We start from the raw sequence: 27,639 nt of genomic DNA on the forward strand, positions 1-27,639 counted from the left end.
GTAGCATTTTTTTCCATCACCTCTACCATGCGCTTTATGCTCTTTTTTTTCCCCTTTTTTCTCCCATCTTTGACTTGTGTTATATTTGTCTCAACATTGTATTATAGATACTTCACTTTCTGGGGATTGAAGGCCCAAAAACCTCAGATCCAAGCAAATATATACGATACATTTATAACCGTGTGCATCTTGAGAATGCAACTGTCCGTGCTGGTGCTGTGAGCACCCTAGCAAAATTTGGTGCTATGGTTGATGCATTGAAGGTATGAAATCTTAAATATTCTCCTTCACTTTTCTGAAGTAATCTCAACCTGTGACCCTTTGATCACTTATTTAATCTGGAAAATCTTGTGCTACTCTCTCTTGCAGCCTCGCATATTTGTTCTATTAAGACGCTGTCTCTTTGACAATGATGATGAGGTCAGTCTATCATTAATAATCTCATATATTTTGTTACTGTTTGACATGTAATTTTCGTTTGCATTTGTACGATTGTTCCATATACTGATGCTTGCATCGTTGTCCTTTCATTTGTTTTTCGTTTTTAGTTGCATTCTTAATCCTGAGCTTGGGAAGTGAAACGTGTTGTTTTTTTTCTTGATATTCAAATATTTTAAGGTTTTTTTAAATCTTTTGTTTGTAGGTTCGTGACAGGGCTACACTCTATCTCAATACACTTGGTGGCGATGGTGCAGTTGTTGAAACTGGTGAAGATGTAAAGGAGTTTCTCTTTGGTTCACTAGATATACCTCTGGTGAACTTGGAGAACAGTTTGAAAAATTATGTAAGTTTCTAAATTTCTGTTACACTTTTTCTGCCTTTTAGGTCATGATCTCATGTATTTAATTTGGGTACAGGAACCATCAGAGGAGTCTTTTGACGTTGATTCTGTGCCAAAGGAGGTCAAGACTCAGCCACTTGCTGAGAAGAAAGCTCCAGGTAAAAAGCCAACTGGTCTTACTGCTCCTCCTATTGGCCCGCCATCAACTGTTGAAGCTTATGAAAGGCTGCTTTCATCCATTCCTGAGTTTGCAAACTTTGGCAAGCTTTTCAAGGTACTTTCGTTGACTTTTCCTTGTGTGTTCCGTGCATATAATGATTAGGCATTATTCTGATTTGGAACTTACTAATGCCTTCTTTCTAATTTTTATTGGCCAGTCCTCTGCACCTGTGGAGCTGACAGAAGCAGAAACAGAGTATGCAGTTAATGTTGTCAAACATATTTTTGATGGTCATGTTGTGTTTCAGTTCAACTGCACCAATACCATTCCAGAACAATTATTGGAGAATGTAATGGTCAAATTATATGAAGCATCTTTAAATTACTAAAGACCTATGATAGACTATTTGGATAACTTAATCTGCCTGTTGCCAGGTCACTGTTATTGTGGATGCTTCAGAGGCTGAGGAATTTGCTGAAGTAGCTACGAAGCCTTTAAGATCACTTCCATATGATTCACCTGGACAGACCTTTGTGGCATTTGAGAAGCCAGAGGGGGTCCCTACTGTTGGAAAGTTTTCAAATATGCTGAGATTCATTGTAAAAGAGGTATGGCTTTCTCTTTTTTCTGCTCTGGTAGAGTGTGCAGCTTTTTCTGATTCTCTATTATTTGAATGTGTTAATGGTCAGGCATCAGGTATAATTTATTTCTGAATGATAACACTTTTTGCGAACAAATCTCATTTACACCTCACCGCCCTGTCTCTCAGGGAGTTTTAAGTTGCATGAGAATATGCTATAGACAGTATGTTTTCCATAAAAGAACTGGACATTTAAGGTGGTTCTCATATCTAAAGCTTTCATTGGTTTGGTTAGGTTGATCCAAGTACTGGTGAGGCTGAGGAAGATGGAGTGGAGGATGAGTACCAACTGGAGGATCTTGAAGTTGTCGCAGCTGATTACATGTTGAAGGTGGGCGTCTCTAATTTCAGGAATGCATGGGAAAGCATGGGTGCAGATTGTGAGCGTGTAGATGAATATGGCCTTGGCCCAAGGGATAGCCTGGCTGAAGCTGTCAATGCTGTCATAAATCTGCTTGGCATGCAACCCTGTGAGGTAAGTATACAGTGTCTTTTTTTTTTGCTCTATGCAGTTGCTATGGATATGCGTTTTACCTGTACTTTTTTAACTGCCTTACATTGGACTGTCAAGTACCATGTTGTCAATTGTTTTTTCAGTGCAATCCCAGTGTAATTTGATAATCCTTTCCACTTATTTTCTGGTGATGTACAGGGCACGGAGGTTGTCCCTAGCAATTCAAGGTCACACACTTGTCTACTATCTGGTGTATACATTGGCAATGTGAAGGTGCTTGTGAGGTTGCAATTTGGAATTGATGGTCCGAAGGATGTAGCAATGAAACTTGCTGTTAGATCTGAGGATGAAGCTGTTAGTGATGCCATTCATGAGATTGTAGCTAGCGGCTAGGTTGTTAATTGTTTGTTTTTGCCTACAGGCTTTTATAAATTTTTTGTGGTTTTATATGAGATCAGAGGCAGATGGCTGCAAAATAGATAAGCTTGTAGAAAGAATTGCATGGCCCTTATTCTCGGTTCACTTGCATTTGTCTGGTCATCTGTTGATCTGAAAATAATACTGTGTATCATGCAAGTCAGGCTCATAGGAGGGATTTATTATTTTTTATTATTTTTAATTTCCAAAATTCTTATGTGGGATTTAAGTATAGGATCCATCAAGCTATGCTTGGTTTTACATTTATGAATTTTGAGGTGCGTTTTTTACTTGTCAGTTGGCATAAAGAACGTTTGTTAATTTTGTAGTAATTAGCATTCAAGGAAGTGGAAATTTGAAGAGTTTTGTGTGCCAGTGTGAAGTTAGGACTAGGCGTTGTGATGATGGTATTACTATTATTGGCAGTTGCCGAGCTTTGCATTGCCCAAGTTTCCCCATAAAATGATTGCCCCAATCCAATATTAGATGCCATCGGCAAACCGCATCGTTGGTTATACATAATTCAAAACGCGTGTAGCTGTGTCGATACATTTTACATAAATCAAAACAAGCGTATCTCCGAACCGAACAACGCCACCCTCAGACTTTGATTATTCGTTTTGTCTGACGCATCCTTTCATGAAGTGGTAGGACAAAAATATAATTAATCCCAGAATGGTGGTGGGGCGGGACGAAGGTGAAAGGTGCACCCTTAGATGGAATAATTTGATTTTTAGGATGTGCGTGGAACGACTGCGTCTTTAAAAGAGGAAAAACCAAAACCGTCTTTTATAATCCTTTTATCTGTTACAAAATGTCAATCCCTTAGCTGGAAGAACAAGTAGACCAAGGGCGCAGGTAATAGGAACATACTTAAATATAAAGAATTTTACCTCAACGGCATTGAGCTATATCAATCTGTCAGCCTTTTAGAAGGATGAACACAAATGGTACACACAACAGGGGGAAGGAAAATCAAAGTCGATAATTGAGTTGGTTACTATGGAAAAAAGAAAAACTAGTAATCACAATCAGGCAAAGCTAACAAAATGCAAATGAACCTTTCTGGCAATACAAGTTCTCAAGCAACGCTACCTTTAATCTCTCTTTACCCACTAATCAAATTGGCTTTTCCACATCTAAGTTCAAGCAACAGTACAAGATTATGGTTTCCCAAACCTCCAACATGATTGAAATACAGAGGAATCTTCCACATAGGATATAATGCACCACTGCTTTAGGAAGAATGGGGCCTGAGATTCAGAGGACTTGCAATATGGAAAAAGTTTCCTCTCTTACGACTCAAATCACCCTCCTTTGCCCTCCAAATGCCCAAATCTGCCATGTCAAGAGCGAACATCACACTTTGCACAAATTCTGATTTTTCATTTTTCAATTAATATCAAGACATACTAGATTCAGTTAAAAAGAAAATGAAAAAAAAAAAAAAAGAACAGAGAAGACGAGTAGAGAGGGTTGGTTTTTCAATTCCAAAAGTTGCAAATGCATTTGATGAAATGGCAGGGCTGGATTTAGACATGGACTAACCTTGAGGTTTGTATCCCAACTTCCTGTACATAAGGCACTACCATCAGCTGACAAACCCAAACAGCTAATCCGGCCCTCATGTGAGTTCTGGAGAGATCCCAAGTTCAAAACAACCTGCCAAAAGAGTAGGTGATGAGAACCAGTGCTGATTATATGCCATAGTGGAATCAGCTATAAATTATTTGAGCTCATGCTTATTTGCAAATAGAAGAAAGAGTGGGAGCAAAGCAAAAGTTGAAGTGTTGGGTTCCGAGCTCAAAAGTAAGGCTAAAGTAAAAGACATACTCAGGCAACAAAAGCACTTCACTGCTTAGTGTCTATAATTAACAAAACATCACAAGATTCAATGGAAATCGAATTTCATAGGGAAAAAAATAACTTTATGAGGATATTAAGAAATAATTTAAGTTCTGAAGTCAGACGGCTGGAAAAGATGAAAAGGGGGAAAAAAGGAGGGAAGAGGGGAAGGGGAAGAGGGGGGGGGGGGGGGGGGGGCGGATGACGGTTATGTACCCTTGCCAATAAGGTGTCCACACATAGCAATCTCCATTAGAGTATCCAGCAAAAAGAAGTCTTCCAGATATGGAGAATGCAATGGAGGTTACATGTGGAACCTCATTATCACCACGCTGCTGATAGTATTTTTGCAACTGGTGACCAGTTCTGATGTCAAACAACCTGCAAGTTCCATCATCTGATCCAGTTCCAAACCTATTGCCATCTGGAAAGAACTTCACAGTGTTAACATCACCCTCATGACCATGAAATGTACGCACTGCTCGACTTGCAACACGAGTATCCCACAATCGGGCAGTTGCATCACACGAACCAGAAACAAACATTCTTGAGTTTGATCCATTAATTGAGACACTGAAAGAAAGAAGAATATAACATTGTAAAACGGCCTTATTATCTTTCACAGGAAGATTCTATAAACATGAATATCACTGGACATAGGTCCATCATATGACTAATAAAAAAGGAAAATAAATCAATCAGATGCAATTTTAAATACAGAAAGTGAGCTTCAGGCTTCCTGAGGGTTATGACCTGCAGTTGACAATATAAAAACCATTATATTAATGGAAACTTTTCTGTATCAACTTCATACCCAGCCCACTTATTAAAATATTGAACACTTGATAAATGAGAACCAATGGACTCAGGTGGTAATCCAACTAGATCAGAGCCAGGGTCAATTCACAAACTCCACTACTTTTTCTTATAACTTCTAGATTAACATTGGCATGATCTTGTAAAGATACCAGAGAAAGAATTTTCTTCGGACACAATTTCTGTTAAAAACAGGCTGATAACAACATAAACTTTGAACCAACTTAAAAGAACTAAACTACCTTAAAACATCAGCGGTATGTCCAGATTGAAATTCTCCCCCAAAAACAGAAGTTCTGAGGCCCGTGGTTATATCCCATAGAACACATGTCTGATCACCAGAACTAGTAATAATGTGAATATCTTCATCTGGAACATACTGACAACAGGAAACATAGCCCTTATGCCCGCTAAGGGTTTTTGATACTGGTAGGTTTCCATCCCGGTCAGTTGGTGAATTCAAGTTGAAAATAGAGCACATACTATCCAGACCACCACAGGCAACTGATTGACCTGTTGGAGAAAAAGCACATGTCATAACCCATGCACAAGGCAGCTTTATGGCATGAGTTTTCTGGCTTGTTAGAGCATTCCACACAATTAAGCGTCCATCCTGAGATGCACTGACAATTCGATTCCTTTCTGGAGTCCAATCCAATGAGTATACCTGCATATTTCTTAGAAATTAAATTCAAATAGACCACATTATCTATAGTCGGCACTATGACAAGTGATCTACAATTGAATGAGACTTTAGTTGATTTTATGTTTCATCATGCAGTAATAAAGGGTTTGCACATTTGTCAAAACAATTAAAATGCCCTATTCGCTTTAATTTAGCAACTTGTTTGTTCCCATTTCAGCAAGTAACCAGGGAAAAACATGCGTGCTTCTAGGGGCCTCACTTCCCAGTTCTCACTAGATTCTATAACAAACCAGACCACCCTTTCTTGTCTTCCCACAAAGCATTTCTTGTTATCAGTTATCCACATAGCAAGAAGTATTCCTTTTTCCTGGGAGAAAATACACATGCAAGTTCACAAAGATAACTCATTCACCAATTGAGACAGACACATACACATGAACTTACCACACATCATATTATACGGGAAGCTAATTAAGTATTGGGGAGCCAAAAAACCAAAACATGAAATCTCTTCATCTGCAAATTATGTAGTGAAGAGATTCGCAAGGAAAAGGAAAAAAACAAGGAACTGCACTTTGTTAGAAATCTCTGTAACCTAAATCCTTGGAGAAAAAAAAGAGAAGAAGAAAAACCCATGTCCCAAAGCAATTCAATTTCAAATAATTAGTTAGCAAATTTCCCTTTCTTCGAGCTACCAAAATAACATCATCAATTTCAAAAATTGCAATAAAAAGCTAAAGAAATACCTTGCCAGTGTGACCTTGCAAGGTCCTGCAACAAATCAGATCCGTTGGGCCAAAAGTAACTGGACTCCTCCCTTGCGACCTTGCATATTCGGCGACTAACCATAATTTACCAAAAACCCAAACAGATCTCAGAACCAAATTTCCTTTAAAAAATAAAAATAAAAACAGTAGAAAGAAAAAGGTTGAAAAATTGTTACCATCAGTGTCGATCAGCTGTAGGCGTCTCTGTCTCAATCGCTCTCTTAGATTGTTCACTGTCTCCGTCGCCGCCGAGAGCCTCTGTTTCAGCTCCACAACTGACATTTTCTCTTTTGTTTTCCTCTTTTTGGGTCAAAACTTTTTACTCAAAATGACCATTTTTTATTAGTTTTTAAGTAATATTCTTTCCTCTGAGCTTGTGAAATCAAGGCCTCCATCTATGGATTCATAATTAAAAGGAAAATAACCCAAAAAAACCCCCAAAAATAAAAGGAAGGAAGGAAAGAAAGGGAGAGAAAGCCTGATGAATTTAATTTAATTTAAGGAAAAGGGGGGATTTTTATAGTAAGCCCGTGAAGGTGATGGTTGTAAGATTCTGATTGAGAGAAAGAGAGAGGTTTTTGGTAGGCTGGGTAAGGTTTTGATTGAGTTTGGCTGACGCCGTCGGGCCCACCCGTTATTCCACGTGGATCTCTGCTGGGACCCCCTCCTCTGTTTTTCTCCTTCACCCTCACCTTCACCTGGTTAAATTCTGTGTTTCCTCCCCCATGTCCCATGTGAAAAACAAAAACCGAAGCAGAAAAGTAAATTTTCTTTCCTTCAAAAGTCGAAGGTGAAGCCAAAGGGTTAAAGGGGTTGGTTTTTCCTTTGATTTTGACATACCAAAAATTGTTAAAAAACGAAGAAGAGTGTCTGAAAGTCAAGCCGTAAGGAGAAGAAGTCCTTCATTCTGCTTTCATGGGAATAAAAATAAAGAAGAAATAATGGTAGAAGAAGTAGTAGTAGTAGTTGTTGTTGCTGCTAATCTTAAAATAAACTAGAGACAGCATATAAGAGGAGTTGACATTGTAGTATTATATGTAAGCTTTGAAAAGGTCTAAAGCAGTGGCCTAACAGATAATTATATTCAGGACAGGGCAGGCCCTGCCTCCAAATGGTTGTCAGCACGAATATTTTCTTGCCATTGCCGCAGTACCAGATTGCACCGGCCAGTCTCTCTTTTAGTCTTCGCCATTTCCAAATGTTTAGGTAGAAAATACGAGAGTTTGACTGTGATCATAAAAAAAAAAAAAGAACAAAATCTCTGTGATGACAGTGAAAAGTAGCTGTCGGTTAAACAGGCGGCTGATCATTCCGTTGCCGGGGATCGAACCCGGGTCTCCTGGGTGAAAGCCAGACATCCTAGCCACTGGACGACAACGGAGATTGGAGTTGTTGTGCCTCTTAAAAATAAGAATCAATCAAATTCAACAAAAAAACCTAAAGGAGGTTACCAACGGGTGTTAACTACACTGGCTCGTCAACTTTTTAGTCTCCTGGACCACAAACAGTTCAGAGGTCTGGTTACTTTCAACGGTAAAATTATGGTATAGCGTTCGGCCTGAGAGTTTTCAGGACATGTTTCATTCAATTTTTTTCACCAGAAAACAAAAGTGCCATGCCAGTTCCATTTTTGAAGTCTTGGGATTTGGAAATCCATTTTCACATACAGAAACTATACATCCTCCAAACGTTACTGCATTGAAGAGAGACAGGAGAGAAAGAGAGCCATGCAGACATGATTTTGACCAAAGGCGCAGAACTCCATAATCAATGTTATTTGAAATTTCTCAACAGCACAGGTTTAAGAAAATCAGCTGAAACTTGACATGAATCCGCAGTTGGGGGCGTAGAAAATGCCAAAATCATTGACTATAATACATTTATATATAATTGGATGCTTGAAAACATGGTACATAGACATGGCAAGGAGCACGGAGGACCCCATTCTTGCCCACTAAAGTTTCACTCAACATCATTGCACTTTATCCAGAAATTTTCCATCCCTAACTTTATTAGATCAAATAAATATTAGAAAGAGAGGGAAACGCTACACCTAATGCATCCAGACCAAAAGGGAAGACTTTACAGTTAAAACTTTTTAACCAAGACCCACACTGGTACACATGGCCCACACCCTTTATTTAAGAATTCATTTTCTTTGTTCAATTTCAAATCTCCTTGATCTGGCTTTTCAGGTGCTCCCACCAGCATAGATGCAATTATTGTAACCTGTAATAAGAGGAAATTTCCATTCAGAAAAAGAACAAACACTCAAAAAAGTAGAGAAATGTATGGATACTGAGATAAGGGAAGGTATAATTGGTTCTCATGTGAATCACTGAACTTATTCTAAATGATAAGGCAGCAACACACCACAAATATCAAATTTTCATAATCTCCGGATTCCAAAGTGATGGTAAGGATACCCTTGTAGCTAGGACTCCTTAACGATGCTTAACTATGGTGCAGATACCAGCAATACCACAAAGAGAGGATAAGCTTTACTACAAATCCATTTCCATGGGTTATTCCTCGAAATCTTTTCACATTATTAAAAGTGGACAGTATTTGATTCCTAGAATTATTCATTTGCCCACCAACATCAGCAACCTTGTCAAACAATATGTGTTTATTGAAACCATAAACTGACCAATTTTTAATGGAAAACATATATTTTGTAGAACTGAAAATATAGCAGGAGTGTAGATATTTACTAGGATTTTGGGAGGTTAGTGTTGCCGTCTGCGAGAAATCACAATTCCATGGATTCTTGCCAGCTGTCTGGTAGTAAAGGTTCATGGCATAAGCAGCATGGGATGCGACGGTATTTGGTTCAAAACAGGCACCTCCGGGTTGGATTGGACCGCAGTCAATGCCTTGGCTACATGCATAGTCTAGACTTGCCTGCAATTGAGCATCAGATGTACCAGCCTTTGGCACACACCAACCAGATGCAGTTGGTTTTGGTTGTGGCGTCACTGGAGTTACAGGATTTTGTGGAGTTGATGGAGTCTGGAACATAGAAAAAGTAGATAAGAACGTCACTTACTAAACAATAAATGCCACTCAGGAATTCAAGTAGCCTTCTTACTTGTCCCTAAAACTCATGGCAGCTACTACAAATACAATAGTCCAATGAATCATTCCATTCAAAAAGTGGACATTTTCTAAGAACAAAATTTCATGGAGGCCTTTATTTGGTGCAAGAAAAAAGGTTTTTTTGAGGCTAAAAGAATAATGGGTAACAAGATTTTGTAATTTTTACAGCTAGGGAGACACTACCTGATTTATGGCAGCTAAATTTAGCTTCAAAATATATTTGACAATTCATGTCATGCAGTCTTTAACTGTGATTACTTTGGTGGAATTACTCTGAACTTATTCCGCTATATGCCTTACGATAGGACCTTTTTCACGAGAGATTTTACTGCATAAAGCTGGACAAATCTTTTGATCACTTTGAGCTTCCACTATCCTTCATCTCTTAAAGCTGACTTGAAAATTTCATCTCCATAATCATCTACTCTCTTGTAATATATGTTTCCCACTATTTTATAAGAAACCTAAGTAACTAACTGTAATTCAGCTTTTTGCCACCGTGACATAACCTTCAGACTAACATTGTTAAAAAGCTCCATTAAGAATAATAAGAATTGTTTGTTCAACCATTATTGATAAGGGTTTTTCTTTTTCTTTTTTTTTTTTGTTAAATTCAAATAAACTAATTAATAGACTCACCTGACTACTCTTTGAAAGCCCAGCATCGTATGTCATTGAAAGGTCAGGCCTGAAAAGTCCAAATGCCCGTTCAGAACCAGGACCAGATTTCAAATCCTCATCATAGAGTGCAAAGAGGTATGTATCCACGGATTTTCCAGGCATCAATGGAGTCCCGACCATTGATCTCAGATGTGCAATCAAATTCCCATTATAGGCTTTTGCATTCTCGATGCTAGGTCCAACTTCATTACTGTCCCCACCATATGGCCACCCTGTCTCAGCAACCATAATCTCAACATCCTTGAACCCCATAGCACTCAAGGCAGAATGCACTGCATCGACCTGCACATCATAATTATCTCCTGGAGTTAAAAGGCATGAAATCATTCGATTGCACTCAAGTTTCCAACTGATGGATCAACTGCTACGCCAGCATGCTAGATAATATTCAGACAGAGCAACATTTCAGTTATTTAGGACTGACAGTAAATATTCAAATGCCATAATTTGTGGCCAAATTACTATGTTATGGTAAGAAATATAATCCTTTTCCAGTAACACGAGGGTTACAACTTTTTCGACCTTGTTAATATGTTCACTTTAATCATCCATACATCTGCATCCAACCATAAATGAAATCCTGGAAGAGCTAACCTAGAATTATTGCAATGGCCAGCCTGTCACCAAGCACAAGTCACATCAACTACACTTAGTCCCTCCAATTATTCAATGAAAAAGACAAGAGGAATTAAAGAGATATAGTAACTTAGTAAGGGGTCATCACTATCACTTCAGACGCCTAGAGTTAGGCTCTTTCTCAGACAATTGCATACATATCTCATGCACTGTGCGTATGCACAATGAATTTTTTAGTCATTTTAGCATCTTATAATAACATAATATAGCCCAGGTCTTCACAGTTAATGGAGAAATGACGGCAGAGTGCCAATTTATATGTGCAATGTATACATGGATCCGTAATAAAGTTCCTAATATCACACGTTGTGCCCCCTGGCCAATTGCAACAAGATAACGAACTTAATTAAACTTTGCAACAAATTCAATAGTTTAATATAAATTTATTCGAAGATTTAGATTCTGTCCCAAAAAAAAAAAAAAAAAGAGGATAATGAAGCAAATAACCTGCTACTAATTCATACGTATTTAGGGACCACATGGAAGAAAAAAATTCATCAAACCCATGACAGACAAGACAGGAGCCTATTATCACTTAGAACAACAAACTAATGAACAATCATCAGATGACAAGTGTTATCATAACCAGTTAACCAACTCAACCTGAACAAAGGGTGCCACCAGTTATTTCTTGAATTGGTTCCTAAAGAGTAAATACATATTATTGGTGGCTTAAAAAGGAAAACGTACAAAGCACCCTGATTTAAGAAAGAAACGGCCGGGGATTAGGCAAAGAAAGAAAAAACCAAAGGAATCGTGGGTTTAAGTCCAAAAATAAATCAGAACGATGACAACTTAAAAGTAAAGAAATGAATTCATCCGATCTAATCCTTGAACCGTGAACATCCTACGTCAATGTCGTGGACTATTGGGCAAAACCAACGTATGTTCCACGTATGTTCTTTACTGTTGTCTGTTGACTCACATGTCAACTCTTTTAAATGGGTTTGGTTAACACCAAAACAAGCCCAGCCCATATCGAAGTAGTAAATAATTAGTTCACACATGCATGGATATCCCACCGACAATTAAATAATCAATTAAACATCCTGGAAACGATAATTTTTATCCTATAATCACCAATTAAAAACCAAAGCGGACTAATTGGCTAACCTGAGCATCAAACATGTTCATGTACTTGATCCCGTTTCCTGAGTCGACTCGTCCTGCGTTAGGTTGAAACAGGCAGAAGGCAAGCGTTTCCGGTCTGGAGTCACTTTGATAAGCGAAAAATGGGTACGGATTAATAGCAAAAGGGGACCCATTTTCCTTCTGGAACTGAAGCAAGCCTTTCAATGCGGGTTGGTAACTCGGGCTAAACAACCCGGAAGATGGTGGGTCGGACTGACTCAACACCGCCATGGAGTGAACCGTCGAGACCTTGATCTTGCCACCTAGTGAGGCCGCGTTAAGGGCGTTTTGGACATTTTGCATTGCAGGTAAAAGCTGGTTTATCAGGTTGGGGTCATTTGTCATCAAAACCTGTCAAAAACAACAAAAAAAATTTTAATTATGAACTGAAAACAAATCAAAAAAACGTTTGCGATTTAAATATTTTCTTGTCACTAAAATTGGCGTTGGTTTTCACGAGGAAAAGTTCTCACTTTTTCTGAAATCTAAGAATGTACCAATCTTTTCCTCTTAAACAAACGTCGCCCCCATTTTAATCTGTTCAAAAGTGGAAAAAAAGGGAACTGTAAAGGACAAATGTTAATTTTCGAAAGTAACCTCATTGCCAACAGTGATAAGAATGATCTTGCTGGCAGGGTAAAAGGGCAAAACATTCGAGTTAACCCACTGAGCAGCTGAGTTGGGATCGGAGGCCAAAGCTGGAACATCTCCATTAGCAGCTCCAATAACGATTCCAATTCCGGTGTTAGCTAAAGCTTTGATGATAGCCGGATCGACACCGTACAGCCTAACCTTCTCTATCGACGTGGATTGTACAAGCTTCGCGGTGGCTGATGGAGGCGGCAAGTTGTCAGCTACTTGGCCATAGTTCACTCCAATAAACGGCTCTGAACCTATAAACAAAGAAACAAACAAAGAAAAAAAGAAACCCAAATTATCAAACTAAGTCAAGTTTTAAGTTAAGCTGTCGAAAGTGAAGTAACTGATAGTGAAACTGTTTTTCTAGTGCGTGTTTTTTTTTTTTTTTAATTTTCTCGGTCAAGGAAGGAAGAGGAAAGCGATGGAATTTTGGTAGCAAGGGACTTACTTGAGAAGTGAAAGGAGAGGAGGAGAAAGGAGAGGAAGAGGAAGAGAGTTGCCATACAAGGGGAGATGGAGAGAGAGTGTGTGGGGGAAAGGGAAAGAGTGCCGTTTTGCTTATTGCTTAAGCTGAGTGTTTGCTTGACACTTGAAAGGAGTGTGTTTAAAAGGTGGGAAGCTGAGCAATAGTAGTTGTACTAGTTCACATTCGCAAGGCCAAATGGGAAGGAAAGTGGGTTTGGAAAAGGTTCGGGTTTAGGAATACTAATAGTAGATGTAGAGGTAACGTTTAAAAGGTAGGGTGTGTTATAGAGTCGTAGAAAACTCAAAGCAGGTTCTGATTCATGAGTGGGCATTTAACATTTCCAACTACCTCATGCCGGGGACTGGGACCGCTTGTCCTTTGCCTATTTCCACCCTTGCATTGCATGATGTAGTTTTCCTGCTTTTTATTAAGGAAAAGAGTGTACGGAACGTTTTTCTTTGTTTTTAGTTCCTTTGGCGTGGGAGTAGGGAGGGGGGCAGAGAGGAGGACCATTCATCCAAATATTTTGTGGGTCATCTCATCTCTTTCTCTGAGGCCAATCAAATTGTATTTCAACACCACCCTTTCCAAGAAAGAGCCAGGAGGTTTGTACTCGAAACCCATTCCTTCTGTTCACCCTTTTTACCCTACAATCCTAATGTTATAATATTAGATCCAAAATAAAAAGGTGAGTAAATTTTTCATAGAGAACTTTAGTAGTTTTGGGACTTTGAGAGCAATTACTAACTAAATCTTTCAATTTTAGTTGTGTTTTTTGGGTCTAAACAGGTCAATTTTCACTCTAAGAAGTGAAGTTTGAGATACTTAAAACTTCATCTATGGGTAAATTGTTTGATCAAATTATGTTTCGGCTTTATATTCAGGGGTTGATACTTTAGTTTTCATTAATTCGATTCTTGGGACTGAACTACATTGTTCAGATATTAACCTCCCCCAGATAAATCATGCTTTTGCCTGGACCGATCGACGGTACCACCTTGACTACATAATGATTCTCCAAAGTCACAAGTCATATCGTCGAATGGAGCACCAATCCTCTTTAACCCTTTTTTCCGAGGACGAAACTTGTGTCGCTTTCTCCTACCTGGCTTTGGTTGGAGATGGGGTAAATCAGAAGTGCGGAATTTGAGCCACTTACCCCACTTTCAAAAAGAGTCATCTCCTATTGGACCTAATGTTGGTTATAATTGAACAGCCGAGAGCAGGAGGGCAATTTTCGCATGGCGACACGTCCAATCCCTGCCCACTCCCGTCGCTCAAACACAAGCAAATTTAGCACACTCGAGCACAAAGCACATGCATGGACAGGCCCATGAACTACAGCTCATATCTGCCCCAGTTTCACCTACAGATATCAACATCAAATACTACCAAGTTTTATCAAGTAGTCCCCAAATCCGAACTTAATCAAAGGAAATTACTAATATTTTTCAAGTTTACATAAGCTACGTCTTAGGAATGGCAACAAATCCCGCGAGCACTTATTATTCATAAACTGATCTTCAACCCGCTCTAGAAGGCGTAATAATGCATGGAAGAAATGTCAGGAGAGGCAGGACCTCATTGTCATAGACAAGTGGCCCGTCACCACGTGATTGTCATTTGCGTCCTAAAAAGAAAACGGAACATACTGTTTGAGTATTGTCATATGTTACCAGCACTGGAGAAGGCTCTTTGCCTGTTTGCCCCCAGCGCTTCAAGCGTACCGGTCTTCTATTCCTCTTTCCTGGATTCAATAGTTTCACATTTCACATTTTATTACCGGAGTTCTTTTCAGGACATCCAAAAATAACTTTAAAATATGCACACATATACACACTAAGGGTATAATTCATTAAAGAAAAATCAGAAAGCTGAACATAAAAATTAAAGCTCCAATTAAAAACATAAATAGTTGCAAAAAGCTCAACTCATCTCCCATAAACAAACACAAAAAGAGAGATCATGGAAGAGATTCAGACTGTTTTTGAGTAAACTCAAGGAATAAACCAGATGATAACCAACGGATGCGTGTCATAGATATATATAGACAGCGATCAAATTAAGGGTAGAAAAAAAACCAAAATCACCCACTGCTATCCAAGGAAATAAAAGAACAAAGTTCTAAAAAAGGAAGGCTAAATGCTTGATTAGAATAAGTCTCGATTAACCTCCTGAGTGGGAGACAGGAGTAGTCTCGAACTGGCCATCCTTAAATACATGGATATACTGTTGCGGCAAACAATGCTCCCCCTACAACACAAAACATGGTAAGCCATCCACAGTAAACAAAAATAAACCAACAGCATCCTTCTTGTAATTAAGCAAGTATGATTAGCACAATTCTAACTTCCCACTGATGCACAAAAAATGATTGATTATTGAAATCATTAAACTACTTGATGCTTCTGAGATTTCTTCCTATAGTAGCTCACACAAACAGAGGTAAGATAATGGCAATTAAACACCCTAAATTACCTGAAACAAAGGTCTAATTAAAAATTTAAAAGCAAATACCTCTTTTAAACTGACATGGATATGAAACCCCAAAAATGTTATCAACAACAGTCAAAGGACTACCTATAATTGAATTTAGTTACAAAAGCGTAGTCTTTTTATTTTTCCTTCATTCTCTAGGGTGTGTGATCTTAACAATGTTGTAAGAAAACTCAAGCAACCATGTAACTAAATGAGTGGATCAAATTTCAAAATAAAACTAAAGAAGAAAAGCAAAATAGATTGGAAAAAACTTGTCAACTTACCCAGTCACTGTCAGACTCAGCAGCAGGTACTAATACATTGATCTCACTTGACTTTGCTGTTGTTATAGATGCCCCCAAAGAATCTTTGCTTAAGTATAATTGACAGCCTGATGTGTTGTCCACTGAAATTGTTGGAGCAGAACCCTAAAACAGCCACAAAGTAGATAATCATAAGTATAAAAACTATCAATCACTAATTACAACCCAAGTAGTAAAAATATCAATCAAAGAGCATGGAACCAAAGGCCATCATATGCTAATTTACAGAATGTAATAACATGGTCTGCATTTTGGTTTAAAGGTATTTGTATCAGAAGGAAGAAGAAGAAATATACCTGACATTGCACCTCAACACCATTGCAGTTCACTATCTCACAAGCAGCCACAACATCCTGCCCATTCAAGTCAAAGGCAAAAATGAATATATGTCATGCTTCTAAAAAATATAAATGTCAAGAATAGATCTTTGCCCTACTAACCTTAAATACCACTCCCATCTTAGTGCATTTGTCAATTGTTATATTGTTGACTTTCCCTGCATAATGTTACAACTATGCTAAGTTGCTCTGGGCTTTTTAACGGTCATCTCTTTTAAATAACAAAAAGATTCACAGAGCCAAAGCAAAAAATTTCACATGTAAAAAAACTACAATGCAGCGTGAAAAAAAGAATCATGCCTATGAAGACTTACCCTGAATCTGCAAAACAGAATCTTTGCATCCAAAAATGTATACAGACTGTTTGGCATCACAGTCATCAATAACTAAGTTCTTTCTTCCAATTTGGTTCTCAACAACCCACCTGCCAATGTTAACAAGGAAGAGATAATTAATATATCACACAACATCACCAACAACTTATATAAAAGTTCAAAAAGCATGCAGAAATCATGCACACTTACTTACGACCCATTTGCAGCTCTAGTTTTGGTGGTCCTGCTTTTGAGAAAGAAGATGAGCTGGAACGTGTTTCTTTTTCACCAGCACTAACAATGCCTGTTCTATCTGTTCGGTTCTTTGTCTTCATATCAGCAGTCACCTTCTTCAGGCCTAGACATGAAGAGACTCACATCACAGTTGCCTATCATCAACAGAAAAAGATAGACAGGAAAGCAGAAAGGGGGACGAAAGAGGATTACCTGAAGTGACATTTCCAGTATTGATTTCTTGGAAAACAGCAGCCATCCCTTGTTTTGGACATGATGAAGAAGGCTGAGAAGGTTCTGCGCTGAAAAGAGAAGCAGGTGGAGGAGGGGGAGGTGCAGGGGCACCTGGTGTAGAAGCTTTTGGTGGAGCAGTAGATGCCTTTTTACCAGAAGCACTCCATACTGGGCCAAGAGGATAATGACTTTTGACATAATCCCTCAGACCTGGTATATACAGCTCCTTCAAAGCTTTGGCCCACTCAACATGGTTTGGATCTTTGTTCCTATACTCTACAAGAACCTGACATTTACAACGCAAATTTCAGCGCCAACCAACGAACTATTTTGCTCATATGGACAATCATATCAATTGAATGGACAATGTTAAATGAAAAGGATACATGTAACCAGAATGAGTTAATCACCACTTACTACAAAGAACCTAAAAGCACCAAACATCAAAAAATGGTAGCATTACTGACTCAATAAAGTTCAACATAACAAAGTTTCTTAGTCTTTTTTCTTAATACATATTTCACATCTTCGTTGGGGAAAAATTAATTACATGAAAAATAGAGGTTAATCTGACTGATGACAACACCATTGACCATATTCTAGATTAAAAAGAAAAGAGAGAAAAGAAGCATTAACATATGTAAATGATAAGACGATTTAGCACACTCCTTATGCTTATGCCGTTCCTAAGGTTTCTTCGTTAGCTTCAAGGCAATAGATATTATGCATAGTGGGTGGCAGTTTCTGAGTTTGAGTTGCTGGCTTCCAACAAATAAAGAAGTACCTTGTTGTTGTAAAATTCAGCCATTTGCCAACTTTCTTCCACATGTGCAATAGGCATGCTCATACCTTGAATAAGAAAAGCATTACCAACAATTAAACAGCAAGTGGTAGGATCATATGCTATAGCCATATTAAATCATAAAATGGCTATTTACACATAGCAAGACCTTCACTAGATATGATGACCTACACAGCAAGCAGCACCACCACTCATTTTTTGCTAGAGGCCTAAGCATGTGAGTTGAAAGCATGAGCCTCATTCAAGCTTTGAACAAAGGCAGGAATATAAATTCACACTTTAAACAAATAGTTTGAATCAGACTCCTGAATTTGTTCCACATAAGTTAGGATTTATGCTACACCCTAAGTGAGTCACTTCATTGAGCAAACTGGCCACTCCATTGTCCAGGCTCCTATACAAGCATAGCTATGTGCAAATAGGCCACAACATACATTCACATACCACAATCTTTGCCAGTGTATGCAATCCATGCTAAAGCTGAAAGACTGTCCCCAGCACTCTTCAAGTGGTTGAAAAAATCAGATCGCCTTCCTTCTGTCATAGCATTAACCTTCATGATTGCTTCATTCAGCGGTTTGAGAAATTCAGCCAAGCCTGCCATATCAGGTTTCTGTACCAACAGATTGAATGCGTTCAAAATTTCAGAACACAATACAGTCACCGGTACAATAATTCCAGAGCAAAAAAAAAAAAGTAGGTAGCAGCTAGAAGACCAATATTTTTTTTCCCTAGCATCTAAAACCAAATTCTTCGAAAGACATAACATCAACACTCAAGCCACCAAATGTTGGTTTCCTCAATGATAACATCTTCAGACAGCTTCTTATAAACTCTATTCCTAATATGCTCCCTGCTAATATTATTTCTTAAAAAATGGCTAAATAACTAGTCATTTCTCAATAAGTCTATGTTTTCTTAAGGTCATTCAACATTCATCCTCAAATTACAAACATGAAATGGACACTCTCTGGATTGGAATCAATGCTATAAAATCTATGGAATAAGATATCTTCCCATAGAACCTAAAACCAAAACCACTTAATTTCACTATACTTCTCTTCTGTACAATCGTCTCCACGAACAAATTTAAGCTATAAATGAATTACATCTAAATCTAATTCACTAAATTTTACATAATTCATCGCAAAATACAATAATTTAAAGAAAACTAACTAATACAAAGCTCAATCATACAAAAAAAAAGCACAAAAAATTTTAATTAAAGTACAAGAAAAAGAGGAAAGTAACCTGCGTTTGCTTGATCTCGATAAGAAGTTTCTTTTGCACAGACAAGGCCTCGACAAGAATCTTAGTCACATCCAGCACTTGACCTCCAATCTTCTCCGCAGCAGCCGAAACCCTAGCCGCATAATTAGCCATCAGATCGTCAAACGCCACAATTGACGGATCGGAAGCCACCTCAACACCAACATCCGGCAGATCCCTCGCCGAGACACCTCCCGCCGATAGAGCCTCCAGCCGCGTTACCGCGGCCTCCAACCTCTCTATTAGCTTCCCCTCCATACTCAAACTAGCCGCTCCCTTCACTCTCTCGAATCGATCTCAAATCTGCTCCAAAACTTTTTAAATTTGTCCCTAGAGCAGATCTAGAGTTTGAAATGATTGTATTGTATAACTACTTTTTATTCTCTTTTTCCTTTTTCTCTTCTTTTTAATCTTTAATCGCCGAAAGGTATGAGAGAGAGTGGGAGAGGAATAACATTCGGGTATGATAGTTTTGTAAATGGGGAGTGCAATGGCGCGCGATTTGCTTTGCTGATGGAGTTCAGAGATGGAATCTGAGGGGGGACACGTGTCGGATAAAGCTGGATTATTGGCTGTTCCTGCGTTGTGCAACACCTGTGAAGTGAATTATATCAAATAAAATAAAACCCAGTTAGCGAGTTAATCATGTTGGGGTGGGTCCCACCCAAGAGATTAAGACTTAAGTAACCTACCCATCAACCGTCCGATTGCTGTTGATGCGTCTGATCTTCAATTTTTTTTTGGCATTTTTGTTTTATTTCTAAATTGATAGCATTTTAGAATAAAAAAGGATAGCTTTGGGCCACGGGATTAGGCAGTTTGAGAGAACAATGATGGGTATAACGAAGAGAATTCGGCTGTTTCGGACCAAGAGAGAGCACTTCAGGTTTGGCCAACAATTTGCTGTTTTGATTGACATGATTTTGGTCCCTTGACCAAGGAGCATGCTACTTAGCATGGCTGTTTAACCATGTGCCAACGACTGAGGTACTAGAATGGTGTGACCCAAAAATGATGGGAAACACAGAAAAACTTTCAGTGCAAATATTACTTTCCCAACCTACCAAACAAAGGGCTACGGCAGCTTAACTTGCTTTTTCAATTTCACATGGGTGAATAACTCGATATCTTAGGGATAGTTGTCATTGCCTTGGCGAAGTAGACTTTAACCTTCACATTGCCATGGCCTCATGATACCAACTTCGCAGGCGGTGAATACGGGAAAAAGGACTAGGGAATTGATTCGCCAGGGAAGGGCTCCCTTTCGGAAGTGGTAATATGATTTCAGCTGCTAACCCTCCTGGCAACTAGTGCTCTGCTATTTCCTGCTAAAAACAACAGGGGATGATGGGCTATTTCAACAAACCAATGTCATATCAATAATAGCAGGTACTCGACGACGTCGGTGAAAGCAGAATGTAGAGCTGCGTGCCTTGCGATGTTGGTGAAACCAACAGGACACCAAGTTAGGTGGCAACCGAACATAGAAGCATATCCTCTTCTGGTAGGAGCTACCACTTTGGCAAACGGTTTTTTCCATTCTCAGACACATCTTCATCTGGGAAGATATCAGTGTTTAAGGTCCAAATTAAGCTGCAGGCAAGCGACGGGTGCTGCTACACTTGCAGTTGCGGGTTGAACTTGCTTAAGTAATCATAAATGGATTCCTAAGTTTCAATTGTTTTTTAAACCACTGTCTCCAAGATATGTAAGGTATCTGATGCTTTTGGTAAATCAAGCCAAGTAAGAAACTTCAAACCTCTGCTCGCTTCAAATACCATGAATGTCAAAGCCGAAATTTTAAAGATCTTACAAGCAGTTACCTATGTCTATTGGTAAATAATTTGGAGCAGGAATCATGTTGCAGATGATTAAAAATGATTGTCAGCTGAATTTTGACAATAATCTGCATCAGTTCTTTCATATGGAGTTTAACAAGTCTTTGGCAGATACAAAGTATATCAAGGTTTAATCAATATAAATAGAGAGATTGACATCCTTAACAGACTGGTATAGATTAATATTAAAAGACAAGTACATATTTACAAGGCTCATTGAAATCCAAAATGCCGCAGTGTATCGACAAAAAGTAACCAAGGAAAATTATATGTATATATGCACATTCAAGGCGTATAATCTTTCATGTGAACTAAGGTAAATGTTTTTCTACAACATAATCTGACCTCAGGAACCATAATGCCTTGAACAAACAACAATTATCTCCATCTTGATTTCTCTACACCAACATTCTCAGTGTGCTTTATTGGGTGTGCACCTTTCACGGACATTGGCACAGAAGACAAAACTGTATCTCTCTCCCGTGTTGGCCGGTGCTCCTGTGGAAAACAAAACAGGTAACCAATTGAAACAGCTGAAAGCAGGGCAAGACAGGGGCAATATACGATGAAAAGTCTTCTCAAATAATTAGAAATGGGTAATCACATTGTGGAGATGAGGACAACTAGATTATTACATTAGCATGTTTAAGTGCTTCTATAAACATATTTAACTTTGTAAACGGCATGACAACATTCTGTCAATAAAACCCTCTAAACTTCTTCACATGCACAACTTCACTAGTAGAAGAATATTAGCAGAGCCATACAGCAATTAGACGTTGAATGCTTGTAGATCACGCACTCATGGTAACATAAAAAGTAGTACAAAAGACTTAATATGTGTTATCAGCATGATTAAAAGAGTTCTGACATCTAAAACTCAAAGGAGCCCAAATGGCTCCCTTTATTTAAAATTCATTCTTTCAGAAGAAAACATTGGCCATTGACATAAATCTTGACTTAACAGAAGGAACGTGAAAACCTGCTGTTCTTGACCAACAGAACCAATCAATCAGACTAAAATTGACGATAAACCATTCAAATTAAGGTGATGGCATATTATCAATACTAAAGGACCAATTATAAGGCTATACTGAAAGCATGTCGAAAGAGCGCTTACAGAGCGGAAAGGAAAATCGTCTGCCTCAAGCATATGAACAATCTGCCCCATTTTTGGTCGCTTATTGGCGTCCAAATCTATACAGCGGAGACAAACAAGCAGTGCTCGTTTTAAAGCTCTAGGAGCGGGTTGAACTTCAATCAATGGATCCACAAGCTCTTCTCCACGACGACTTGCTACCATACCTTTGAACCAATCAACTAAGTTCATCTGAAATACATCAAACAGAAAAAGTATTATTATGGTGTTCCAGCAATCAATGAAGGTATTGCAAGTGAAACACTGTTTTTACCTCTCCAGGTGGCCTAGAATAATCGATCGGGCTTCTCCCTGTAATTATCTCCATGAGTAGGACTCCAAAACTATAGACATCACTTCCCTCATTAAGCATTCCTGTGCTTGCATATTCCGGGGAAACATAACTGCAGGGAATTAACAAATATACCACAATAAGAACCAATGGTGGAGGTATATATACTTGTTCCATCTGCTAAAATAATAGACATGGGACTATGACAGAGAACAAACCCAAATGTCCCCATTACACGTGTAGTGACATAGCTAGCTTCAGATCCTAAGAGTTTGGCTAATCCAAAATCTGATACTTTTGGGTTCCACTTTTTATCCAGAAGAATATTACTTGATTTTACATCACGATGCACGACTTTAGGTTCTAGCCCTTCATGCAAATAGGCTAACCTGCAAAAGCAACAAAGACCATAAGAATTTAGTGGAAAGAACAAGGATGGAAGTAGAAACAAAAGCTAAACCACAATCACCGCTTGAAGAAATTAACATACATAGTCACACACACAGAGCCATATATGTATAGATCAATCTGGTCCAGGAGTCTACCAAGCTTTAATTTGGTAATGCTTAACACTTAACAATAAGAAGCTCACAAAACACTCTTGAGGATTTCTTCCAAGTATTCAGCAATTAATATCTAAGTTTTAACTACAAGAAAACTACCCATCTTAGTACAAGACTCATAAATAAAAACAATTCGTAAGTAGATACCACTTTGAGATTATAGACTAATAAAATTTGAAGTAAGAAGATGCAAAATCAGGGTATAGAAGGTCTTCATGAAACCGTTATTACATGTAGATATTGAATATAGAAAATAAAGGATCTTATAGCATTTTTCAAAAACAGTTTGTTCTTCTTCTTATGCTCTACTATGGGAAGACAAGTTGAGCCTACTTAGAGTCATACAGCAATTTAAGAAACAAAAGTGTTCTGCGCACTCTTCAACATTCAGGCAGAGGCAAGATAAATAAGGCTTCATGAGAAGGGGTAAAGGAAATAAGAGGAAACTTCGCACCCTTTGGCCGTTCCTACCACAATCTTCATTCTTATATCCCACGTAAGAGGACTAACAGGCCCTACATCACCATGCAACCATTGCTCCAAGTTCCCATTGTCAACGTATTCATACACAAGCATCCTGAATAAAAGGCATAATTTAGTATTGCCAGTTCATTTCCATTTTAAGATACAATGGTTGACTGTCAAGTGGGATATATAAAAAACAAAGTTACCTTTGAGCACCTTCCGCACAGTACCCAACTAGACCCACCAAGTTCTTGTGCCTCACCTTGCCAATGGCTTCAACTTCTACGCTGAACTCCTTCTCTGCTTGGCCCCTGTGAACGATGCAATCGAAATTTGGCTTAGACAACAATTAAACCAAATAAAGTAAATAAATAAATAAACAAAACTTTGTTCCCTTTTCCCAGTCAAGAGTAAGGACAAAAAAAAGGAAAGACAAAGTAAAAGCAAAGAAAGTGAAAATAGTTTTGGTTTTTTTAATATTAAAATAAAGGCACACCAAAGTAATAAAGAACAAAGGAACCATTTTACTTTTCCTAGTACCACGCCACGCAACAAAGACCCCTAATTTATTTTATTTACCATCACAAAAGCAATCTAAAGCCAGATGGTAATCAAGTTATAATGGCAAACCCAATTTAAAAGAAACAAATTAAAGTCAAAACAGCAATTAAAAGAACAAAACATAATCCTTTAACAGTCTGTCTTGGATCTAGCATGCATGAATAAAATAAGCAAGAGAAAGATTTTCCCGGAAACTGTTTTGTCTTTTCCCCAGAAACAAACAGAGGAAAGCGCGATCCTGAATCAATGAACATAAGAAGTTTACGTACTTGTTATTAAGCAGATTTTTTACAGCAACGACAGACCCGTCTTGCAAAATGCCTCTGAACACGACGCCGTATCCACCTTCACCGATCACATTCTCCTCGGCGAATCCATGTGTCGCCATCTCGAGCTCCTTCATGCTATACCACCGACCCCACCCGATATTCTGAACATCCGCCGACACGTCACTGGCTCCCGAGGCATCATCGCTAACGCCCTCGCTACTCTTCTTGGGAGCCACATTTCCTATTTTCCCCTCATCAGTAAAGCATTCTACATCTTGTTCCAACGCCTTGATCTCCACGATCTCCTTGGAAACCAACGGAATTAGACCTGAGCTGTGCTTCACTTTCCGCTTGCGCGCGTTTCTGTTTAAACGGAAACATAGGAAGATTGTGAAAGAAAAGAGAAGTATCAAGGTTACGAGAATAGATATTACTATGTAGAGTTTAAGGTTGAACAACGGTGTTTTTGAGGAAAGAATGTGAGTTATAGAGTTGTTCTTGTTGTTGTTATCGTCGGCTTCGCCGGAGACCGGCATTGGTTCCGGCGAGGAATGGAATTTTCTCGGGAAAGTGAAAGAAAATGTTAAGAAGGAAATAGATAAAGATTTCAAGGAGGGCTTGAAGAGTGGGAAAAAGTTAGAGGAAGGAGGGATTCGGGTGCTATAAAGAGAAAGAAAAAGGAAGGGTTTCAACGGATACAAAGGGGAAAGAAAAAAAATCAAAACAGTGAAGAAGACAGGACATGATGAGTTGTAACTTTATTGAATTTGGGTATGCGGGTTTATTACGGGAATGCCACTGTAGACTGACGACTCTACTTGCTCTTCTCCTTGTGCTTTCAAATGACTTAAATAACCCCGAACGACCAAAAATGCCCTTTTCATTCTTGTCTTTTCCTTAATCCAAGAAGAAAAATGATGATTATAGCACTATTATGAGTCTTTAATTCTTAATTTTAGTTTTAATTATGATAATAATAATAATAATGTGAGTCTGGGATTGCATTTACAATTAGTACATCATAAGAAATATTAATTCTCATTTTTTAAATTCATTTCTTGAATTAATTAAAAAACCATATTATTCAATTTAAACTACAAATTATTAGATTTAAAAACATTCTTATTCTAAACTTTGGGTGCTTTTCCATGGATTATTGTTACGCTGGAACAAAGGATTTAGAAAGCTTATAATTGAGATTGATTCCATTCGTGCAATGCAAAAACTTGCAAAGCCTTTGTAATCTTTTGAATTGAATTTTTATTTTCTAACAGACATTAAGAAATTGATTCATCGAAATTGAAAATCTTAAATTATTTACGTTTATCATAAAGTCAATCAATATATTGATTAGATGGTTAAATATCATGAAAATTTACTTATAAACTTCATATCTTTGACATTTCTATTTTTACAAATAAATTAGAAATACATTGACCTAAAATGATGTAATCGATGTTTATTAGTTGTTTTTTCCTTTATATAAAAAAAACATTCTTATTGATTTATTAAATAAAAAAAGAAATTTTATATTATGAAAATTTATATATATAATAAAAAATGTAAATTATGTATGTTATAAAAATGAATAGTGTATATAGTTTAACCCCAATAAACTAATAATATTGTAATATAACTCTAATTAAATAAATCAAAATTTTGCTATATTTTTTTAATATTAAGTTTTCTTAATCATTAATTAAAATTTGTAATATATACAAACACAACGGTTTTAATTAAAGATTGATTAACTTTCAACAATATAGGGTACCATTTGACAAAGAAAGTCTTGGAAAATGTAGAGGGTAGGCAGTTGTTTAGCAAAATTGAAAGGAACAAAGCATGAGCAAATCATGATGAGATTGAGAAAACTAAGCATCTCTTTGTGATCAAGTTCCTTAATTTCGAACAAAGATTCTCCGACAACAGCAACGTTTCAACATTAGGTTAAGGATCCGCGTTTCATAGGTTTTTTTTTTTCTTTTTTTTTTTAATTTCAAGCAACATTAACATGGGACAATGGCAAAGGAGCCCATTACGTAGAACACAATTTAAGCCGACCAGAATTCGCCCGAGATTTGAACAACTCCCCCGTTTGTCATTTGCCTTCAACACTTGAACCAGGTTGAATGTGGGTGTCTTAACGTAAACTTGATACCTAATGGGATTTGTCTGGTAACCTCGTTTTTGCTTGGTTTTAACAACTACACAAAATCTGATCGGAACCCACCTTTTCTTTTCTCTAGTGTTTTTTCCCTGGACAATAACAATTGTTTTTAAATGGTGGTTGTTGGAACTTTCCGATTTTGGATCTCTACTTATTCCAGATCTGAAAGGAAACTGCAGTAGGTGAAGATTGCCCAGGTGTTATCAATTCCGTTATTGCTTCTCGTCACTGCAAAACTTGGTACAACAAGCATTGCCAAATATAACAAAAGCTGTGCCAAAGATATTCTGAACAAAATTAAATAGCAAATGGCTATAAAAAAAAAATTGACTTTAATGATAATCACATTATTCATTTGAAAAAAATGAGGATTTAAATATTCAACTTCAGATTAAGGTACGAACTCCACATCATAGCCAGTACTCTCTAACTAAAGATTTTGAAAACACAACTAATCTACAATTTTAGCAATAATTAAGTCATTAACGAGTTGATAATCATCAATGAAGGGGTGGGGTGGGGGGCGTTCTGGTAAATTTGAGAACAAAGGAAGTCATTTTCCTGTCGGTGTTCCTGTCCAATGAGGAAAGCCTTACAGGGTTTACAACGGGGAGACTGAGAGCGGGGACCCTGAACATCACATTAATGAGGAATGTAAAGAATTCGTGAGTTAGGTCCTAATACAGGAAGCACTGATTCAATTCCAGGAGCGTCAGGTTTACCTGTAGGGAATTCAAATTTTTGTTACTAACTACCTAGGTAGCTGAGGATATATGCGTAGCAATGAATCCAGATGCATCATAAAAGGGAAAAAGAAAATCAGTGGTAGCTATGCTTCCTTAATTTAACATAATGATAAGGTCTACGAAATTCTCTCCTAAAGAGGACGTAACCATTAAAATTTAGATATGTAAAAAATATGTTTAGATGAAAGCTATAATTATATTATATTATATATATATATATATATTAAATTTTATATATTTATATAATAATAAAAGAATAAAAAATTGAAAAATGACCATCGGTATCATTCGTCACCTTCTTGACTCCACTGTGAAGAAGCCTGCATGAGTAAATATAAAATCTAAACTCTTGGTATGTACCTGATGACTGTTGAGTTACCATCGTAAAGTAATTTTGTTGCCATATTTTCACAAGGAGAAGTAACAACTA

The 27,639-nt window shown here is 37.8% G+C and overlaps 5 protein-coding genes and 1 non-coding gene across 8 annotated transcripts; 1 reads left to right on the forward strand and 5 right to left on the reverse strand.

Annotated features, from left to right (window-relative positions):
* The first annotated feature begins 94 nt into the window (after positions 1–94).
* LOC110418050 (coatomer gamma-2 subunit, putative / gamma-2 coat protein, putative / gamma-2 COP) lies at positions 95–2,749 on the forward strand. Its single transcript, XM_021430666.2, has 8 exons — positions 95–263; positions 370–420; positions 644–784; positions 858–1,055; positions 1,159–1,290; positions 1,376–1,549; positions 1,817–2,056; positions 2,234–2,749. Exons 1-8 carry the CDS (start codon positions 246–248, stop codon positions 2,426–2,428), a joined length of 1,149 nt encoding a protein of 382 aa, XP_021286341.2. The 5' UTR covers positions 95–245; the 3' UTR covers positions 2,429–2,749.
* A 576-nt stretch (positions 2,750–3,325) lies between these two features.
* On the reverse strand, positions 3,326–7,100 carry AGB1 (GTP binding protein beta 1). The gene is given in 7 exon segments (XM_021430707.2): positions 3,326–3,790; positions 4,001–4,114; positions 4,514–4,530; positions 4,533–4,870; positions 5,356–5,780; positions 6,506–6,600; positions 6,703–7,100. Coding segments are annotated over 7 exon segments (1,131 nt in total). The 5' UTR covers positions 6,809–7,100; the 3' UTR covers positions 3,326–3,754.
* Positions 7,101–7,835: 735 nt separating this feature from the next.
* On the reverse strand, positions 7,836–7,907 carry TRNAE-UUC (transfer RNA glutamic acid (anticodon UUC)). The gene has a single exon. It is a non-coding gene; the product is annotated as a tRNA-Glu (tRNA).
* Positions 7,908–8,326: 419 nt separating this feature from the next.
* On the reverse strand, positions 8,327–13,420 carry LOC110418089 (O-Glycosyl hydrolases family 17 protein). The gene is made up of 6 exons (XM_021430706.2): positions 13,161–13,420; positions 12,671–12,966; positions 12,056–12,424; positions 10,265–10,588; positions 9,241–9,538; positions 8,327–8,755 (listed from the first exon to the last, which is right to left on the reverse strand). The coding sequence occupies exons 1-6, from the start codon at positions 13,213–13,215 to the stop codon at positions 8,718–8,720; spliced, it is 1,380 nt and encodes a 459-aa protein (XP_021286381.1). The 5' UTR covers positions 13,216–13,420; the 3' UTR covers positions 8,327–8,717.
* Positions 13,421–14,779: 1,359 nt separating this feature from the next.
* CAP1 (cyclase associated protein 1) lies at positions 14,780–19,745 on the reverse strand. Of its 3 annotated transcripts, none has more exons than XM_021431299.2 (11): positions 19,153–19,745; positions 18,346–18,514; positions 17,884–17,948; positions 17,079–17,385; positions 16,842–16,989; positions 16,632–16,741; positions 16,420–16,475; positions 16,276–16,332; positions 15,941–16,084; positions 15,350–15,431; positions 14,780–14,925 (listed from the first exon to the last, which is right to left on the reverse strand). In XM_021431299.2, the coding sequence occupies exons 1-11, from the start codon at positions 19,426–19,428 to the stop codon at positions 14,798–14,800; spliced, it is 1,542 nt and encodes a 513-aa protein (XP_021286974.1). In that variant the 5' UTR covers positions 19,429–19,745; the 3' UTR covers positions 14,780–14,797. The 3 variants fall into 3 exon arrangements, with proteins under 3 accessions (XP_021286974.1, XP_021286975.1, XP_021286976.1); XM_021431300.2 differs by having other exon boundaries at positions 14,783–14,808; positions 19,153–19,744; XM_021431301.2 differs by lacking the exon at positions 14,780–14,925 and having other exon boundaries at positions 15,012–15,431; positions 19,153–19,742.
* A 1,421-nt stretch (positions 19,746–21,166) lies between these two features.
* LOC110418442 (Protein kinase superfamily protein) lies at positions 21,167–25,032 on the reverse strand. Its single transcript, XM_021431169.2, has 7 exons — positions 24,297–25,032; positions 23,673–23,777; positions 23,456–23,578; positions 22,657–22,827; positions 22,421–22,550; positions 22,129–22,338; positions 21,167–21,506 (listed from the first exon to the last, which is right to left on the reverse strand). The coding sequence occupies exons 1-7, from the start codon at positions 24,830–24,832 to the stop codon at positions 21,387–21,389; spliced, it is 1,395 nt and encodes a 464-aa protein (XP_021286844.1). The 5' UTR covers positions 24,833–25,032; the 3' UTR covers positions 21,167–21,386.
* Positions 25,033–27,639: the final 2,607 nt, after the last annotated feature.

The sequence above is a fragment of the Theobroma umbraticum genome, unplaced genomic scaffold (assembly GCF_002168275.2).
Source record: "Theobroma umbraticum cultivar Fairchild unplaced genomic scaffold, ASM216827v3 scaffold_50.0, whole genome shotgun sequence".
NCBI classification, from domain to species: domain Eukaryota; kingdom Viridiplantae; phylum Streptophyta; class Magnoliopsida; order Malvales; family Malvaceae; genus Theobroma; species Theobroma umbraticum.

Coding starts and splice junctions, on each gene's coding strand:
- LOC110418050 (XM_021430666.2), top strand. Junction 421..643: donor TCTTTGACAATGATGATGAG/GTCAGTCTATCA, acceptor TTTTGTTTGTAG/GTTCGTGACAGGGCTACACT. Junction 1,291..1,375: donor CAGAACAATTATTGGAGAAT/GTAATGGTCAAA, acceptor GCCTGTTGCCAG/GTCACTGTTATTGTGGATGC.
- LOC110418089 (XM_021430706.2), bottom strand. CDS start 13,215: ATGGCAACTCTCTTCCTCTTCCTCTCCTTTCTCCTCCTCTCCTTTCAC. Junction 12,425..12,670: donor TTATCACTGTTGGCAATGAG/GTTACTTTCGAA, acceptor TGTTTTTGACAG/GTTTTGATGACAAATGACCC. Junction 8,756..9,240: donor ACTAACCTCCCAAAATCCTA/GTAAATATCTAC, acceptor CTCTTATTACAG/GTTACAATAATTGCATCTAT.
- CAP1 (XM_021431299.2), bottom strand. CDS start 19,428: ATGGAGGGGAAGCTAATAGAGAGGTTGGAGGCCGCGGTAACGCGGCTG. Junction 16,476..16,631: donor TTCTGTTTTGCAGATTCAGG/GTAAGTCTTCAT, acceptor AACATTATGCAG/GGAAAGTCAACAATATAACA. Junction 16,085..16,275: donor GTGTTGAGGTGCAATGTCAG/GTATATTTCTTC, acceptor TGGCTGTTTTAG/GGTTCTGCTCCAACAATTTC.
- LOC110418442 (XM_021431169.2), bottom strand. CDS start 24,832: ATGCCGGTCTCCGGCGAAGCCGACGATAACAACAACAAGAACAACTCT. Junction 23,579..23,672: donor TGTGCGGAAGGTGCTCAAAG/GTAACTTTGTTT, acceptor CCTTTTATTCAG/GATGCTTGTGTATGAATACG. Junction 22,828..23,455: donor GTGGTAGGAACGGCCAAAGG/GTGCGAAGTTTC, acceptor TTGCTTTTGCAG/GTTAGCCTATTTGCATGAAG.